The sequence below is a fragment of the Galendromus occidentalis genome, unplaced genomic scaffold (assembly GCF_000255335.2).
Source record: "Galendromus occidentalis unplaced genomic scaffold, Mocc_1.1 scf7180000075612, whole genome shotgun sequence".
Lineage (NCBI taxonomy): Eukaryota > Metazoa > Arthropoda > Arachnida > Mesostigmata > Phytoseiidae > Galendromus > Galendromus occidentalis.
The window spans coordinates 1,912,040-1,930,436 of record NW_003803602.1 but is presented as its reverse complement, the minus strand read 5'-3'; the positions used below and the strand labels follow the sequence as shown (position 1 = coordinate 1,930,436).

Below are 18,397 nucleotides of genomic sequence, written 5' to 3'. Positions count from 1 at the left end.
ATCTGAATTGTGTAGTGGTTCATCCGAAGGGCAACGTCACGTTTGCTCTCGCTGTTTCGTTTGACAAACTTGAGTTGCATCGCAGTCGCCATGGACGAACAGGCAGCTCAACTGCTCAGGGACCTGATGTCCGTAGACAACGACACTCGGCAGAATGCTGAACAGAGGTTTGATGCCATCCAACCCCCACAGAAACTCATGTTCCTGTTAACCTGTTACACCCTGCAAGGCCAGACAGATGACCAGCGTCTTTTGTCGATGATCCTCTTGCGGCGATTGATCACGTCGGAGTTCGACGGATTCTATCCTGTATTACCTGTCGAACACCAGCAGCAGCTGAAAGATCATCTCCTCAAGAGCATCGAAGCCGAAACGACGCCTCAAGTTGGTTTGAGGATCTCTGAATGCACGGCCGAACTGGCTCGAAACCTCGCCGATGACGCGTTGAACCTGCCCTGGCCGGAACTTCAGGAACGCATTCTAATGTGGGCAGGCAGTCAGAACGACCACTGGCGTAGGGCGGGTTTGCACATTCTCGCCGATTTTCCCGGTGTCCTCGGGCCGCAGAGCGTGGAAATCGTCAGGACCGTCCTGTGCGCAACCCTGCAACCGGTCAACTCCCCGGTAATCCGGGTCGCAGCTGCCACCGCGGTGAGCGCGTTTCTTCGCTCGGATATCATGGACACTCACGAGAAGCAGATGAGGTTCGCCGATCTCATTCCTCTGATGGTTCAACTCCTCGCCGATCAAAAAGAAGAGACCGACGACACGGTCATCGAAGGCCTGACCGAGCTGGCGGAGCAGTGTCCGAAAATCCTGAGATCTCACCTGAATCACCTGTTGGATATCTGCCTCGCCTACATACAAGACCCGGCGACTCTCGAGAGCCGACGAAATCTCTGCCTCGAATTAATCGTGACGCTTTGCGAGTCCGCCCCGGCAATGATGAGAAAGTTCGCTGTGCGTCACATCAACGCTCTGCTGCCGCTAATTCTCATGATGATGGCCGATATTGAAGAAGACAGGGCCTGGGACTCGAACGATAACTGTGACAGGGACGAGGTGGAGAACGATTGTCCCGCCGTCGTCGGGGAGAGTTCCCTGGACCGTCTGGCTATCGCTCTCGGCGGTAAAGCTTTACTCTCGTCGGCTATGGAAGTTCTTGCGCCGTTGCTCAACTCGCCCGACTGGAAACAGCGGCACGCGGCGCTCATGGCGATCTCGAGTATGGGTGAAGGGTGCAAGAAGCAGATGACAGGCATGCTCGACCAGATCGTTGAAGGGGTCCTTAGGTTTTTGGGCGATTCACATCCCAGAGTCCGATACGCGGCCATCAACTGTCTCGGACAGATGGCAAACGATTTCGCTCCAACTTTCGAGAAGAAGTTCCACTCCACGGTATTGCCTCGTCTTTGTGATATAATGGCCGATAACCGTCATCCGCGCGTTCAGGCTCATGCCGGAGCGGCGTTGGTGAATTTCTTCGAGGAGTGCCCTAAAAAAATTATCGTCCAATATCTCAGCGTCATCGCTCCGCCGCTGGCTGGTATTCTGCAGACGCAGATGAACGAACTGGCGACTCGCGGACTCAAGTTGGTGCTCGAACAAGTGCTGGTCACTACGTCGGCGCTAGCCGACAGCTGCGGAAAAGACTTCATTCCCTTCTACGACAGCTTTGTACCTCAATTAAAATACATCATCGAAAGAGCTAATACGAAAGAACTCGAGCTTCTGCGTGGTAAGGCCATCGAATGCGTGTCCCTGATCGGTGTCGCCGTGGGAAAAGAAAGATTCACGGGCGACGCCGCCGGGGTCATGGAGCTACTGCTTGCCAACGAAATCCACCTTCACCTAGCGGAAGACTCGCCACTTCTCTCGTACATGATCTACGCGTGGATGCGACTCTGCAAAATCCTCGGACGGGAATTTGAGAGATACCTTCCTAGCGTCATGCCCTCGGTTATGAAAACCGCGGCTCTTAGCCCTCAGATATCACTTATCGACGAAGATGAAGTACCGGACGAAGCTGACAACGAGGAATGGACATACGTCTCGTTCGATGACCACCGATCCGTCGGAATCCGAACAACAGGTCTGGAAGAGAAGGCGACGGCATTTGAAATGCTCGTTTGTTTCTCCAAAGAACTCAAGGAGAGCTTCGGTCCTTATGTTTCGGAGGTCTTGAAGGTAATTATCCCAGTTGGATTCCCCCCCGGAGTTTTCTGCGGGATCGGTATTCATCCGGAGCTCATGGAGTTCCGGCATCGGCTCGATGTCCTGTCTCGAGCCTTCCGTCCGGAGCAGCGTATTTTCCGTAGCCTGATCGATCCCTCCTTTCCAGGTTGCTGTCCCCACTCTGAAGTTCTGTTTCCATGAAGGAGTGCGTATCTCCGCCGCGAACTGCATACCGGATCTCCTGGCGTGCGCGAAAGCAAACAACTTGAACCTCCCAGAGCTCTGGCAATTCACCCTGCCGGAAATCCTCAGCGCACTCGACGAGGAGACTGAAATGGAAGTCTTGCCCGAAGTCGTTGACTGCCTAGCGCGTTGTGTCGACGTGGTCGGAGCTCCGGGTCTCAATCAGGAGCAAGTCAGAAAAATGATGTCGATTGTCACCAAGTGCCTGAACCAACATTTCGAACGCGATCTCGAGCGCCAGAAGCAAAGGCGCGACGAGGACTACGATGAGGACGTCGAGGAAAAGCTCCAGGAGCAGGGCGAAGAAGACGGCTACCTCTTGACGCGGGTCGAAGAACTCAACCGACAATTGTGTAAGGCGCTCGGAGCGGAAATGATTCCTTTCCTCGATGAAGTTGTTCCGCTTTTCGCTCGTCTACTTCAGAACGATCGGCCGGTGGCCGACATACAATGGGCATTGTGTTTCTACGATGACATAACCGAGTGCGCCGGAGCAGTGGCGGCGATTCGGTACAAGGATGTCTTCGCCGACAAACTCATCGAGTACATCGTCCATCCGTCACCAGAGATCCGCCAGGCTTCCGCGTACGGTTGCGGAATCCTCGCCAAATTCGGAGATGAACAGCTGGTTTGTTACCTGAGTCGAGCGATCCCGAGTCTTTGCCAGGTGATCAGTCAACCGGACAGTCGGTGTGAGAAAAACGTTGCGGCCACCGAAAACGCGATTTCTGCAATCGCGAAAATCATCATGTATCGACCCTCCGCCGTGCAGAACATGGACGAACTGATCAGGATGTTCGCCCAATGGCTCCCGATCACCGAAGACGACGAGGAGATCGAACCCTGCCTCGAGTTGGTTTGCGGACTCATGGAGCAGAACCACGCCGCGTTGCTCGGTGTCAACAACGAGAACGTACCCCGACTGATCGCCTTTATGCTCGACGCTATTCGTAACAACTCGATCGAGAGGACTTCGCCCATTGGTCAGAGGTGCATTGCTCTTGTGCAAGTCATTCAGAACAGCCGAGAAATTTTCGAGGCTTGCGCCAGAAGTCTTAGCGATCAGCAGAGAGAGGTGTTGCGCAGCCTTCTTCCCCAGTGATGAGGCTCCAGAGACTGGAAAACTGCGGTGCGAGAACACGGAGAACGGGCGATCCTACCCAGAAAGACAGTGCGAAAGGCTTCTCGTGATCTGAGTTTTGGGGCCGCGGCTGGTGTCGCGCAGAATCACGGAGAATGTTATAGATAAATCTATTTCAATAAAGAAGTACAAGGGGAAACTGTACGTCAAGAAATACAAACTTGAGTTGGAGGAAGAAGGAACCGTACCGCTTGTTGTTGATAGACGGCTGGGTTCTCATGGCCAAGCGTTGTATATTAAACATTTCTGTATGCATCTACGAAACTGGGATGGAGTTGTTCTACCAAACATAAATAGGGAGACCCACCTTCGGACTCCACTCTTGATCTACGTTGTCTAGGACAGAATCGAGCTGATCGTCAATCTCTCGGCCCGCCGGGACGATCTGGCTTCCTTCTAATCACGGGTGTCGAATCTTTGAGAGAGCATCAAACTTCGCCATGGGAGTTCTGTTAATCGGCCATGATATTAAGTGGAGAGATGTCTGTTGGAACCATGAGACTAAATTCGAATCGTTGCAAAAATAAATCAACTTGATCTTGGCTCTGTGTCGATCTATTTCTTCGCTTGACGAGCTCCACGATTCCTGATCGGAGCAAAACGGATACTGACGGGGGTTGTCCCGCGCGGCGGAGGGTGCGCCAAAGTTCCTTGTAAATCGAAGCCAGCCGAATCGTCGCGGGCTCGTTTCTTTGGCGGCTCTCGCCTTTCTAGGCGGCCGTTCCAGGGGTCGTCGAGAGGGGTGGTTTCAATTAGATGCGTCGATTAAAGATTGAGGGGTTCTCGGAGAGCGGACGTCTAGGAAGGGGCGATATCCGGGCTAGCTGAGGCAATGGGTCCGCCGCTTAAGCAAAACAACTGAACCAAAGTTATCCTGCGGCATAACGCCGCCTCCTCACGTGTTGGTGCCCTCGTTTCGGAAACAGAGTCGATCGCATTCGAAAAGTTGCCGGTTTTCGATCGATTGCTTCCCCGTTATAAACACAAATGAGTCTTCCTCTTGAGCGTCAATGATTCTTTATTCCCTCTGAGATCGGCGAGCCGGTAAGTGCATCGCGCAGGGTGACATTGTGGTCCCCTATCGTGCTGTCCGGCTCTAAGCTCGCCGGGACCCCGGATTTCGGTTCTCGAGCAAGTGGAAACGCGCACCGCCGCGTTCACTTCAATCTACGGTGAGCTCATGAACCTAAGTATTTTCAGGAAAGGAAACGTCGGATGAGTTGTGGTCATTCTGAGGGAGTTCATCAGGTCGAAAGACGGCTTGAAAGGCGAGATAAAGTTTCGTCAGCGTCATGAAATCTTAATTTTTCTGGTCTGCAGGAATGCGTCTCGTTCGCTTCGTTGAGTTTGGCAAGAAGATAATTTGTGTTGGTCGCAACTATGCAGCTCACGCCAAAGAACTTGGGAACGCGATACCGGATGAGAAACCGTTAGTCTTCCTCAAGCCGGCTACGGCGTATATCACTCAGGGAAAATTCATTCGACTGCCCCCGGATTGCAACGAGCTGCACCACGAAGTCGAGCTGGGAGTCGTGATCGAGAAACCCGGCAAGAATATCACTCTGTCGAGCGCGCTGGACCATGTCGGTGGTTACGTCTTGTGTCTGGACATGACGGCGCGCGACATACAGACAAAACTCAAAGCCAAAGGAGCTCCCTGGGAGCTTGCCAAAGCCTTCGATACCTCGTGTCCCGTCGGCGACTTCATACCCAAAGACAGAGTGCCGGATCCCGACAATATTCAATTGTGGTGCAAAGTGAATGGCCAACCGCGTCAGGACGGTGAGAGAGGCAGTTCATGAGATCTCCCGTCGAAACGGAGAACTTCTGTACAGAGCGAGAATCGATGATTTCCCCCCAGAGCACCGGGCTTGTTCACATGGGCTAATGCTAAATTTCCTCTTGCAGGCAACACAAAAGACATGATCTTCCGCGTACCGCAAATTCTCTCGTACATAAGCCAGTACTTCACCCTTGAAGCGGGAGATTTGATTCTCACTGGAACCCCGGAAGGAGTGGGCCCTGTAAAGCCCGGAGATACTATCGAGGCAGGGATGTCAGTGAATGACTTCAAAATGACTTTCAAGGTGCAATAGACCCTGCCCCCGAGGATGGATGATGTGGTTGAAACTTCTCCCATCGACGGAGGGTACGGGAGCGACCCAAAGAATGCCTTTCCCGACGACGACGAGCCTTCGAATAAGAACACAGATTTTCACGACTCTGAAGCATTGTGCGATCTCTTTTTTCTTCATAGGTGCATGTGATTGACCGCTAGGTACAGGACGTATCCCACGTCGAGGACTCGTGAGGATGGTTGGTGTAAATGAAAAAGTCCCCCGTGGCAAATTCTTAACAATGACAAGGAATCTTTTTCCTCGCTGCGGCCGCGCGGCTCGGAGTGACTTCACAATTATTTCTCATTGCCGAGCCCGGAACTCGCGGATCGGGATCGGGATCACTTTGGCGGAATAGCTACGGGACATTCTCTTTCTTAGAGAAAAATAGTGTAGATGGCACCCAATATACTTTGGCGGAAGGTTCCCACTTCGGAATCGGGAGAACGGTATTCTCGACTTGTGGAAGGCACTCTGTTAGAAAAACTGCGATTTCGATGAAAAAAATATATACAGGACGCGCGATGACGTCAGAGAAGAACGAGTGCAGCCATTCATCTGAGATTCCCTCGGACATCGAACAAAATTTCCTCGTCCTCGTCATCTCGAGCCAATGGCTGCACCTCTTGATCTCTTCGGCCACGGCGGATCTTCAAGCCGTAGCGATCTGCCCGTACCACGTCGTATCGCATTCTGGAAATGATGGATATCTCTGGTCAGCGCGGTCAGTCGTCCCAGCGAATTACTATCGAGCTATCGTAGGGAGAGCTATCGACCATCTCCTTTCGAGTACAAGGAACTCACCTGAAATTTTTCACGACCAGGTAGGCCATGGCGGCTATAGTTATAAGAACTGCCGCGTAAACCGCGACCGACAATGAGCTGGATGGTTCAGGCATATCGCCACCGCTGGGTTTCAGAGCTTGATGCGCTTGTGGAGCCACTGTGGAAGCCAGAGGCGTGCTATCGATCGCTTCATTATACCGCGGTGATACGCTCCCTGTTAGTTGCGTGGCAGGGCTAGTAGAGATTGTACTCTCGCTGCCCGTAATGGAAATCGCACTGACTGCCAGAACGGCAGACATCAAAGTCGCTGCCACTATTTCGAACGATAACATCGTAAATGATTGAAATGTCTGGAGAGCGAGGATCTGCAAGAAAGATTCAGTTAGACTCATCGAGCGAGGTCTATGAATTCTGGCACCTACGTACTGTGGGTATTCGCTGCTGTAATTCATTTTCTTATTATAGTATCGAGGTGCAGCATTACATCTCGAAATGAGACTCTATGTCTGGACTTAGTCTCGAGTTTTCAGTACCGAATATTCAAAAATTGGCAACAAGCTATGCAATCGTAGATTATCGTTTCGCGGTTTCTGCATGATTAATTACGTACTGCAGTATTGAGGATGGAGCGATTCCGTCGTCTTCCTCGCGAGGCAGGTGTTCTCCTATTCTAGACCCGAAGAATTTCGCTTGCGGAATCGGGCACTATGCAAAGGATGCTTGGACAATGATAAACTCACAAAAATGTTTCCTAGAAACACTTCTTCCCGAATCGCGATGAGTGCAGTTGATCGACCTGCACACTACACCGGCCGACACACGCAGCGAGAAAGCTCCACAAAGCCACCACACAGCACCACAGTCAGCTGATGCTCTGCGACAGTGTTGATCTGTGTGCTTTTCGGAATGCTTGCTGTCATGCTTACCAATATTTATTCAGCGCATTCATAGATCCGTGGCTCGAACGATCGCCCAGGGAGCTATGGAGGTGAGTGACATCTGATCCCATAACGCACTTCTCCGGCCTCTTCTCGCGGGAGAGCGCATGCTATCGGGAAACGGGTACTATCCCTGGTGCGCAAACCGAGGGAGGATCTGCCTAAATGTTCCTCTCGTCGAGTCTTATCATCGATTCGAGGGGTCTGGGGTCTGGCGGTTCTCTCTGAGACATCCGTCTAATTGCAGGGAGTCCCGGAGAAGATCGACGTGCTTCTGAAACCCACCGGCGATGCGCCGATTCTCAAGATACAGAAGTTCTCCGTACGCTCAGAGTTGCCGGTATCTGATCTCGTGCTCAACATAAAGAAGCTGGCTAAGCTACAGCCGTCAGAGTCAGTGTTCCTCTACGTGAACCAAGCTTTCGCTCCGGCTCTAGACGAAAAGTTGGCAACTCTCTTCGAAGTTTACGCCACCAATGGCAAACTCGTCTTGCATTACGCGACGACTGAGGCCTGGGGATGAGAGACAGGATTTGGGAGCAGCGGCGAGACTTGTGAAAATACTATCGATGTACAGTATATTTTTGTAATAAATGCCGATATATAATTATGAGAATCGAATCATGCTCCGACTCGCTCCCCATGCTGTGGACGAAACATAATGCGGAAGACTCAATTTATTGGCTCTAGAGTTCCCTCCGGAGCCCTGCTGGATTCTAACTCTCACATTCCATTTCCTTCGAATCAGACGCGGTGTTCGTATGATGCCTCCATCATCCGTCGAATCGGCATATAGGAGAAGAGGAAATATTGAACATGGAAGACTGAGGCATGTTTGTACATATCTATGCACCGCCTCTACCTCCGCAATACTCTCACATCATGCACAAAAGGTTTATTTCTCGCGCATCCGATTTTTGAGTCTTCTGGTCCAATTTCTCATCTTGATTATCGTCATTCAAGGCTATCGCCTGGCGGTAGTTTTCCTCTAATCCACCTCCGTGACAACAGGTGGCCGCTGTGCTTCCAAAAATATCTGTTTCCGATTGGGGTAGGAGAGCTCTCTGATTCCGTCGAAGCACGGGATGAAAATCGCCGCCAACGCCGACCGTGGGTGCGTCATATCGGTCAGAACGAACCACTCGTTGGTGGCCGGGCTGTAGCATTCGCAGAACTTGGTCGTCGCTTGTCCTGTATAACCACCGAACACGTAGATATACGAAGCGCATACGACCGTCGCAAAGTTACTCCTGGCTGTCAACATGGGCGCAATCGGAGACCACTTATCGGTCGCTGGATCGTAGACTTCGCACGAACTGAGCCTCGAGCTGCCGCTCGATCCACCGAGCGCGTATATCTTCCCGTCGAGAGCTACTGCGCTCACGCCAGAACGTACGGTACTCATGCTCGAGACGAGAGTCCACGAATTACTCGCCGGATCATAACACTCCACAGTGCGATTGCACATGGTGCCGGTGAAGCCGCCTATCGCGTAGATTTTGCCATTGACAACCGCGCACGCGGCGTCGCTCCGCTGGTATTCCATGGGTCGGATCAGGGACCACTGGAAACGGGAGAGAAAACTGTGACTACCATCGTCTCCGATTCTCATTCAGCATGAGAGCCCGCGCGTTTTAGCCCTGCGTCGCTCGAGTCCCCACCCACCTGGTTTGTTTCCAAGTTCAGAACCTCCGCCGTATTCAGCCTGAAGCGACCGTTGTAGCCCCCGATGGCGTAAATTTTTCCGTCGACGACCGCTACGCTCACATAACATCTCTCGACGTTCATAGGTGTCACGTGCGACCATGTTCGTGTGGACAGGCTGAATTTTCTGCAATTCTTGTGATAGTGGTTGTCCCCGTGGAAGCCACCGATGACGTAAATTTCGTTATTGACCAAAGCCATTTTGTGGTATGCTCTCAACTCGTTGGTGTCGGCCAGTTGGGCTGTTGATGGAATACATAGAGGTTATCGGAGGGAGCGCGACGAGACTGGATGTCTTTCCATTGTGGTCTGGCCTTGTCCAATCTCGGTATATGTCATGGCTCGAGCTTCGTAGGATTTGGGGTCAAACGATCTTACGGAAAGTGGTGTGTCTGTCAGCGCTGGGGTCGTAGACTTCGAACAGATTTGAAGGTGCCTGGAGCCAGCCCCCCAGGATGAGGATCACCCCATGAGGCTCCCTCGGGATCGTGGACTTCACTGGCAGCTCCTCTCCGAGGTCGTGGAGGAATGGCGTCCTCGTGTTCATGGAAGAGTGCACTCTCATCAAGTAAAACTTGCACCTATCGTGACCGCTCAGGAGCGAACTAGACGAGAGTAAATCGCGAACCGCGGCTTCATCGATAAGATAAACGCGTATCGTCTGCAGGAGCTCGAATATATGGGAGTGCCTTGTTTCGAAGTCATGCCGTATCCATCGCTCGCAGATTGACCACAATTTATCCTCGTCTCGGACGTTCAAACAATCGTCGTTCAAAAACGTGTGAAACTCCTCGAAGCTCGTCTCGTATAGGTCGTCGCTCTCAGTGAGTTTGCAGAAGTCCTCCATGATCCGGTGGTAGAGATGGTCTCGCATTCCGTTCATCAAATACTTATCGCAGAGCCGCCAGAGATCTAGCACATTGGGGCCATTCGACTTCTCTTTCATGAACTTGTGGCAGACTGGAAACGAAAACTTTTCGGTCAAACGCCCAATTTCAGCAACGAATTCAGAGCTTGATGATGAGCTAATTCTCGCGGGGAACGACATGAATCAGATTTCCAAGAATGATCCGAATTCCGTGCCTTGAACGAGAGACTCCATTCCGAGGAAGTCCGCAGCTTCGAGCACGTCCTGAATGTTCCGCAGGCTCAGCTCGACTTCCCCCTTGTTGGCGAACGTAACAGCTGCTTCGACTTGCTCCATCTTGAGCATGGGAACTCTCACCTGCCTGGGGCGATCGAAGATTGTACATTGAAGTCAACAGATGGAGCGGTGGCATGACAATGATAATAGGGGAGAAGGGCTCGCCAGCATTGGCCGAGAACGGCTGTGGAAACCACGGGATCCCTCGGGATGCTCCGAGCCCGGAAATCCGTCTGACGACGCTGACGTCGAACCGCTCTCGGAAACGCCGGGACTTTTCAGGAGGCGAAATGCGCGAAACACTTACTTTCGTATGGACTCGTTGTTGCGAACCTTCCCGAACTCGAAGAAGGCCACTCTGAAGTACGCAGAAGTGGCTGCCAGCGGGAGCCGATGCGCTTTAATCTTCGATCCATCGTCACAAACAAGGACCGTGTCAGGAGAGGAGTTGGCAACGCACGTTTCGAGACATTCGACACCACCGCCAGGAATAACCATTGACTTCGTTTTTGTCCACATAATTTGGAATCATCAATATGGGAAGAGCATCCGGAGTTCATGCTTGAGCTGAGTCTCAGTCCCATCCCATCGGTCCCTCCCCTTTGAGACAGATCGTTCTTTCTGCAGCGATGCGGGCGGACCTTCTCGTGACGGACTGAACAGCGTCTTTCCCATTTTCGTCACCCTCTCGAGTCTCGAGGAAAGATGTTGAACGCTCGGGAAAGGCAATCGTAGGATACTCGAACGTCCCATGGGAAGTCTTTCTTGCAGAATCAAGGTCACGTTTGTCGTCTGTGGGGCTCCACGTCTGTGCTCCTGCGTCATCTCGCACGCCGTTCCCACTGGACGGAAACTCTGTCCGAGTGCTTCCGACGCTCGCCTTAGTTGACCGTCTCGACCGCGCTGGCAGCTTCTGCGGGATCTTACGCCCTGGGGGTGTTTAGACTCCAGGGTGTTCCTGCATGAATGTTCTTCGGACAGTGTGCACGGAGATTTCACTTGAACTTCCGGCAATTCAACGGCGAAGCAGGAACGGAGATTCGCTCCCGAGAGCAGGTGGATAGAACAGAGGAATTTCATGAGAATGCGTTCCGCATCCAACAATCTTCTTTCGGGAGAATCCCGCGACTCATGACCAGGCCCGTGCGCCGCGTTGGAGAATCGTCGGCGGGCTGCGCCGCCGAGACTCTCGGCGCGCCGCCACCAGCCGCATGTTCACCATGGCGCGCCGCCGCGCCGCCGCCGGTGATTTCTCGCGGCGCCTCGTCGTTCGTTCCGCCTGCGGAAACTCGTCCCGAGCCAATAACTCCACATGATCCTCCTAAACGCAATTTTACATGAACACCTTTGACAAATTCGCAGCTCTTGCATTCCCCCGGGAAAATTGAAAATCGCCTTGATTGCATTTGAGAGCGCTGATGATACTCTTTAATGTCGCATCTCGAATTTACGTGCACGTTCGTGATGATCATCCACGTTCGTCTGTGTGAGAGAACCGATCAAGGTGAGGTCCTGAAGTGGTGGCTCGAAAACAAACCCTCGTTTCCTGCTCTAGCCAAATTAGCACGGGTCATCCTATCAATACCGGCGACCTCAGCTGAGCCGGAGAGACGTTTTTCGACCGCTGGCAATTTACTGCTCGAAAAAAGGTGTGCGATGGATTCCGTGACCGCCTCGGAAGTTCTCTTCATCCATGTTAATAAAGCCTTCATCTGAGCCGAGTGATGTAGCCCCAAGAATGATGAGCTGCTTGGGTTTTTCGAACATAACTCTCTTGGCTTGTGCATTTCATCAATTTCCACCACAGTTCCCGCTTTAGTTGGCTGGAACAGGAGATCATCGAGTGATATGCTATCAGTCAGCTCGCAGAGCGGATAAGGTGTGGGGGAAACATGCTTGCATGATGTCTTCTCGGATTCAGCCACGCGCTACGCAGCCGCCCCGCCGCCGACTGATCAGCCCCGCCGCGGCGGGCCGTGCCGTCGCAAAACGCCGCGGGGTGCTTCGCCTCCGTCAATATTTCGGTCCACCGCCGCCGTCAATATTTCGGTCCACCGCCGCCGCCGTCACCTTCAACCGCGGCGCACAGGTCTGCTCATGACTCCTTAGTCGCGCGGATTGTTTTCTATCGATTCCATGTACAGACTGTCGACCTCTCATCAGCTGAGCTATAGATTGGTGATGAGATGAGTGAGTTCACAGCATTTCTGATTGTTCAATTTTACATTTTCGGTCAGTCAAGCTCTTTTTATTCGACACGTTCCCCACGCCGTGCCGGCGCCGCGCCACAGCTTCAGCTGCTCTAAGCATGATATAGGTTCGAATGTCCCCTGAATTCTGGAAAGCCTATCGGGAAAAACTTGGGCTTGAATCGTCCTGGGCGACACTCCCGTTTGACTTGTCAGACTTCTCCCTCGACGCCGAGTCGGAACCTCCTAGAGGCATGGTGGATCGGTCGAGAGGCTCCGGGTGCTCAGGAGCAGACGCGGCCATTGCACCGGAGTAGCGTTTCCAAGGCCATCCTTTTCTCCGTGGAGGTCTGCGAACCGCTTTCCTCTCGCTCCCGGGAGGAGGCTGTTTTCCTCAACATGCGACTCCGTGAGTTTTCCTCGTTTAGAGCAACGATTTAGTTTTTTTCGACACGGAATAATTTTATACAATCTAGAGACTACGAGCGTTAGAGGACAACTCACGAAGCACAATGTCGCACAACGAAGAAGTCCTTCCCTACTACTATGAGACAAACGAGTGCAGCACGGACAGCAATTGTTCGGTGGCTGACCCGAACGCAGTTTGTGATGAATATCACTCTAGATGCATCTGCCTGCACGAATTATACAGGTCAGTGGCAGCAAAACGTCAGAGATTGACAATGATCGGAGCTTCGCCTCTCGAATCCTTCTACGAGTATTCGATGGGAACGTGTGCTTCCACCCTCAGGGATATCACTGTTCCCGAGATCCGCTGCGTAGGCGGCAGACAGATTAACCAATGGTGCAGCTCGTCGAAACAATGTTACGTCGTAAACACTCAAACCACTTGCGTTGGCAGCTTCATGAGAAGTCTCTGCAAATGTTTGCACGGGTGAGTTGAACGAGGACTATGAGGAAGGCGCGGGAGACTGGAAAAAAATCATTCGAAGGCCGTATTCCTCCCCAGGGAATATTCCCGTTCTTCAGAACGTCTTACGTCGGCTATTTTACAGCTTCTATTTCAACGCAGACAACAAGAGCTGCGTGCAGTACCCCGAAGGAGAAGTGTACATGGTCGATGAGGCGGACAAAATCATGTTCTTCAACGCGAACTTCATGGCTTTCGCTGTTTTCGTATTTCTTGCCGTCATTATCCTGGCGATTCAAAAAGACCTCATCTGTGACATACTGAAAGGAAAGATATCTCCGCTGAACGACGCCATGAATGCTGAAGCCGAAGAAGGTAAACGCCAGGGCAGTTCGGAAGGATTTTCGCTGATCTGAATTCTCATAAGGAGCAATTCCGCGCTCGAGGTCGTCCTGATCGAGACTGAATATTATAGGTGTGGATCGGATACAGAACGCCTCCTCCACTCACTCATCACCCATGGCAGGACCTGCTGAGGATGTGGAAGCTGGTGCTGCTGCTGCTACCGACGTAGGAGAGGACGAAGTTGACCCTGGCGAATCCCCGACTTCAGCGCAAGAAATCGCTGTCGAAACCTGAGACCCCGCGGAAAAATGCACGGGTCGGAAGCGGTCGTGAATCATCTGGATAGGTCTTCACATTTTATAGATTCACTCCCATAGGTCAATGGTATGACGAATCGGCGTGATTCGTGTCACTGATCCTTGATAACACCTGATTAAGCTCAACAGGTTCAAGCGTCCCCATCGATTAATCCATAGAGCTTCCCTCATTTCTGTGGATGAATGAATGCCAGACGCAAAGATGTAATCATTTCATTGGTCGCGTTAGATCCGAGATCGTTCGTTGGTCAGAGAGTCTACGGAGGTCAGGTCGTCGAATCGATCGCCTATTTCCGCGCAAGCTGCACTCAGGAAGCAGCATCTTGCAATCAAATCAACAGAAGCCACGGCTGTGATTCCCTGCCTGTTTTAATTCGCGAGCCCTTCACTGGAAAACACGATTCTGAGTTCCGAGAAGATTTTGCGCACTTGATGCCCCCAGTTCCTCCTTGGATTCCGGAGCCATCTAACGCTTGCTCATCGTACTGTCGATCCTCGTTCCATATCAGAACCGGACAGAGTCGGATTCGACTTCTTCCAGAGGAATCGGATCGCGGATTGCGCGGAGCGTCTTGTGGCGGTCAGGGACTGCTCATGGGCAGCTTGAATAGCTAGAGATTCCGTGAAGAGCAGCAATAATTGTTTGATAAGCTCTACTTTCCGCATTGTTCAGAGCAGCATCCTGAGGGACATACTCATACATATGTAGGAGAGTTTAAAGATTTTTGCTATACTTGTATTCGCGTTGAAATGGGTAGCTTGTATTCCGTTACCTCGAGAGTCACTCAGCCGAATTTCCCCTGTACAGTGGAGTACAAACTAAGAGCGAGTTCAAGCTTCGGACATATTTATTGCCAGCTTTGGATCAGATGGATGTGAAATCGAGTATGTTCAACCCCTGGATAGCGGATAATACTCATCATGAGTGGATACGATTCGTACATGCTCTTGTATAGAGTGCCTTTATCCGTTCGATCAGCTGTGATAGATGTTTCTCGCCAGTCGCTTTGTCAAAACATGCGGCTCCGGACGCGATGCAATAGTTCCCGTTTTCGGATAACAACAATCGAGGAGCAATAAAATCATTTTGCCAAATCCCTTTATTCTCTCACTATCGTATCCAGTGATGACTTATAACGGAAATTATACATTCAGATGCGATTCAGATCGGTATAAGGACTCGAGTCCAGAGAAGAGGGACCAGCATCTCCGAACCTCCCCTTCCCCCCGCTCCTCGAGTCTTTGGCTCCTCGAGTCAGTTGTTCGCATCCACGCTGGTCCGCCCGGGTACCTCCGAACAAAAGGACACAGTCAGGACCCGGTATAGGCGACCAGAGTGATACCAGAGTCTCGGGGCAAATCCCGCGGGTCGAGAGTGAATGATCTCGATCCGTAGCGCCTCCCTCCGTCTCTTCTTTCTTAGCTTGTTCCCTCTCTCGCCTAAAGAAGCCTTGCTCCTGCTCGGGCATCGACAATGACCGCCTCTGTCGGTGCGACCTTTCTCTCCACCTCAAAAATCTCTCTCTCAGCTGCTGCTTCATCTGAACTCTCCTAGCAGACGATATGGGCTAAACAAGCGACCTCGAACAAGGGTTGGATTCTTGAAAGAACAGAATTCTGTGGATCGTCCGACACTTACCGCGACCCGAGATCGGCCTGTGCCTTGAGCACTGCTCGTTGTGACAATGAAAATCTGACAGCGATCGATGGCCCTCGCCAAAGGAGGCCGCCAGGTTGGTGAAAGTCTTGCGCATTCAAATTCCTATAAGCTCCACTCTCGCGCAGTGCTCTGTCAAGTTCTCGAGGGAATTAGTCTTGGGAGCGTTTCCTCAGACGTTGTGGGCGGATGTCATGTGTTCTCGAGGAGTCAGGGAGAGCCGAGTGGTCTCACGGCACACTGACACAGAGCGAGAGTAGTTGAACCAGAACTCTCATTGAGATCTCTTCTCAATGGCGCACGAAGAGCTCTAACAGAAAACGCCGATCAGGAGATGCCCTTGGTGTCATCACTCCGGCTCGAGAATCAGCTCCCACGTGTTGGTTGCGCCCCCGGGAGAAGTTCCCTCCTCGATCGGGAGAGATCGACCCGACAAGCATCGGTCCCTCGTAGCGGAGCGAACTCTGCTGGAGGCTGGAAGTGGAAAATATTTATCCTCATCCCAAGTTCCTGCGACACGGTCCGGGTCTTGTCTCCGAACAATCGGACCCATTCTATAGCCCCGATTTCAGTTGATTATCATTGAAAGAATCCCATTTTGTCTGATCAGAGCTCGGCTCGTATCCGGAGACGGTCATCCGACGGATAGACAGCATGGATTGCAACAACTGCTAGCGAATACCGGTAAGCGATGTGGAATGAAGTCTGAAAGTTTTCGTCAACTCTCTGCCGGGGGCAGCCTCTCTTCCCTGCTCCCCTTGTCTGCTGCCTGTTACGGAAGTTCTTCTCTTACCAGGCCAATCCGATATAGGCGAGGCATGAGCTGGAGCCGTCGGATCAGGAGACCCTGGTTCCCCCTGGGATTTTTCGTGATCATCGCAGTGGGGGGAACCCATATCGTGACTGCGGTTCCCGCGTACGAATGTAGCGTTGACTTGGATTGCTCTAGCAAGGACTCGAACGCCGTCTGCGACACAAACCATAGCCTATGCAAGTGCACCAACGGTCTTTACAGGTGGGTCACTCTCCGGGATTCTAGCTCTCGACAATGAAGAGGAACAATGTTCCACAATAAGAGCAGCTTCTCCCTCACCGGTTTCGAACCGATGAATCGGCTCATGCGCTCTATCAGAATTACCTGAGAAGGGACTCGTGTGAGCCGAGAGGGATCGTGCAGTCACCGTGGTGGATATCGTTGCAGGGGACCCCCGTACCGTGAAATAAAATGCTCCGTGGGAAAAGCCTACAACGAGCGGTGCCGTTCTCCGAGGGAATGCCTGTTAGTGGACCAGTATTCGGACTGCGTGGCACACGTGTGCCGCTGCCTTCCGGGGTGAGTGGCGTTCCGTTTATGGTCAGGAATTTTCATGCCCTCAGTTGCAGTTTCCTCTCGTAGAGTTAGAACCCGACGATCCTGACACGTCGACGTCGCCCATCAAATGCTGATCGACTCTATCGTGACAGGTACAACCCCATACCGGGCGCAAACATCAGTCAAGGCTCGGTGCGATGCTTGCTCGATGAATACCGTTTCAACGCTGACCACGCTCACCTGACGTTCTTTAAGGTTAGCCCTGTACCCTTGTTAGTTATATGTATAATTCTCGTGTACCTGGGCTATCAGCGTGGCGCGAAAGTTCCTCAGAGACGGGGTAGTTCAACGAGCAATAGGCGGATAGTCCCCATGTGGCGCGGCGTGACTTTCCACCAGGCTACCACTCCCCCTCGGAACTCCACTACTTTGCCGAACGGCAGCGCTGGTTCGAACTCGAGCGGCTCCCAAAACGGTCACGCCGTCGTGATGGTCGGAGACGCAGGACTTCGGAGGGAATCTTCGTCGGCTACAGATTCCCGCCGCAGTCGAGGCTCCGCACATTCCCAGCGGGATTCTAGCGGACGGGAACGCCAGGAAAGAGCTCAGCCGCTCCCATCGGATAGAGCTGGTCAAACTCACGACAACAACAATAGCAGCAGCAGACCAACGGAGCGACGGGATTCGGCCATGTCCCCACCCCCTCCGTATGCTCAAGAAGAAGCTCCACCGAGTTACGAGGACGCCATTCGGGCTTCCAGAGTCGCTTCAAGAGAGCCAGCGATGGCTGACCTGGCGGAAACGAGCAACCGAACGGCGGCGACGTCAACGGAACCTCCGAATCAACTCCCTAACGGTACCTCGGTCGTCGAAAGCGACACCAATCAAAACATCGAATTCCACAATATCATGGAAATGCCGAACCAACAAGTGACCAAGCGTCCGAGTGCTTGACGGAGAAGCCGCGGGCTCATGGAAATCACTAAATCAGGCGAATGAACTTATATCAAGACATACAAATTGTTCCGTACGATATATCCCTATGAGGGAAAGGCTATGGTTGACAAACGGGCGACGTAAAACCTCATTGACAGGTCCCGTTCCTGATATCTCGCGGTCATATTCGCCTTTTCCGAATCTTTTTTCTCAGTGCGAATGCTTGATTGTGAAAACTCAACGGTCCATCGAATTGTCTTGCACCAGTTGATTCCGTGATCCCTGTGTGGATTTTGTGCTCCCCGTGTGATGCGAGTGGAATCTTACCCAGAACGGTTCATTGCACTTTGGATATTGTTGCTGGAATGTGTTATCGAAAGGGACTCGCGATATCGCGTGCTTGTGAGAGCATCAGGACTGGCTGAACAGAGAGCGTGTGGGCAAACATGAAAACATGGGAATCAGCCAGAACGATGTACTGTATTCCGATCGGTCGACCACTTGCCCATCGATCGGTTCTTT

General features: G+C 52.2%; 6 protein-coding genes across 6 annotated transcripts; 4 read left to right on the top strand and 2 right to left on the bottom strand.

Annotated features, from left to right (window-relative positions):
* The first annotated feature begins 83 nt into the window (after positions 1-83).
* On the top strand, positions 84-3,582 carry Karybeta3 (karyopherin beta 3). Its single transcript, XM_003737818.2, has 2 exons — positions 84-2,187; positions 2,342-3,582. The coding sequence occupies exons 1-2, from the start codon at positions 91-93 to the stop codon at positions 3,518-3,520; spliced, it is 3,276 nt and encodes a 1,091-aa protein (XP_003737866.1). The 5' UTR covers positions 84-90; the 3' UTR covers positions 3,521-3,582.
* Positions 3,583-4,483: 901 nt separating this feature from the next.
* Positions 4,484-5,784, top strand: LOC100907731 (acylpyruvase FAHD1, mitochondrial). Its single transcript, XM_003737719.1, has 3 exons — positions 4,484-4,731; positions 4,880-5,341; positions 5,468-5,784. The coding sequence occupies exons 2-3, from the start codon at positions 4,882-4,884 to the stop codon at positions 5,653-5,655; spliced, it is 648 nt and encodes a 215-aa protein (XP_003737767.1). The 5' UTR covers positions 4,484-4,731; positions 4,880-4,881; the 3' UTR covers positions 5,656-5,784.
* Positions 5,772-7,255, bottom strand: LOC100907870 (uncharacterized). Its single transcript, XM_003737720.1, has 3 exons — positions 7,073-7,255; positions 6,481-6,827; positions 5,772-6,369 (listed from the first exon to the last, which is right to left on the bottom strand). The coding sequence occupies exons 2-3, from the start codon at positions 6,792-6,794 to the stop codon at positions 6,231-6,233; spliced, it is 453 nt and encodes a 150-aa protein (XP_003737768.1). The 5' UTR covers positions 6,795-6,827; positions 7,073-7,255; the 3' UTR covers positions 5,772-6,230.
* A 57-nt stretch (positions 7,256-7,312) lies between these two features.
* Positions 7,313-7,923, top strand: Atg12 (Autophagy-related 12). Its single transcript, XM_003737718.1, has 2 exons — positions 7,313-7,450; positions 7,648-7,923. The coding sequence occupies exons 1-2, from the start codon at positions 7,445-7,447 to the stop codon at positions 7,921-7,923; spliced, it is 282 nt and encodes a 93-aa protein (XP_003737766.1). The 5' UTR covers positions 7,313-7,444.
* Positions 7,924-8,388: 465 nt separating this feature from the next.
* Positions 8,389-10,746, bottom strand: LOC100898098 (kelch-like protein 10). Its single transcript, XM_018640145.2, has 5 exons — positions 10,556-10,746; positions 10,188-10,333; positions 9,483-10,064; positions 9,066-9,346; positions 8,389-8,964 (listed from the first exon to the last, which is right to left on the bottom strand). The coding sequence occupies exons 1-5, from the start codon at positions 10,744-10,746 to the stop codon at positions 8,389-8,391; spliced, it is 1,776 nt and encodes a 591-aa protein (XP_018495661.2).
* Positions 10,747-12,949: 2,203 nt separating this feature from the next.
* On the top strand, positions 12,950-17,986 carry LOC100897952 (uncharacterized). The gene is made up of 8 exons (XM_029111993.1): positions 12,950-13,089; positions 13,189-13,332; positions 13,454-13,683; positions 13,784-13,922; positions 16,238-16,311; positions 16,510-16,642; positions 16,829-16,960; positions 17,092-17,986. Exons 1-8 carry the CDS (start codon positions 12,950-12,952, stop codon positions 17,891-17,893), a joined length of 1,794 nt encoding a protein of 597 aa, XP_028967826.1. The 3' UTR covers positions 17,894-17,986.
* The last annotated feature ends 411 nt before the right edge of the window (positions 17,987-18,397 follow it).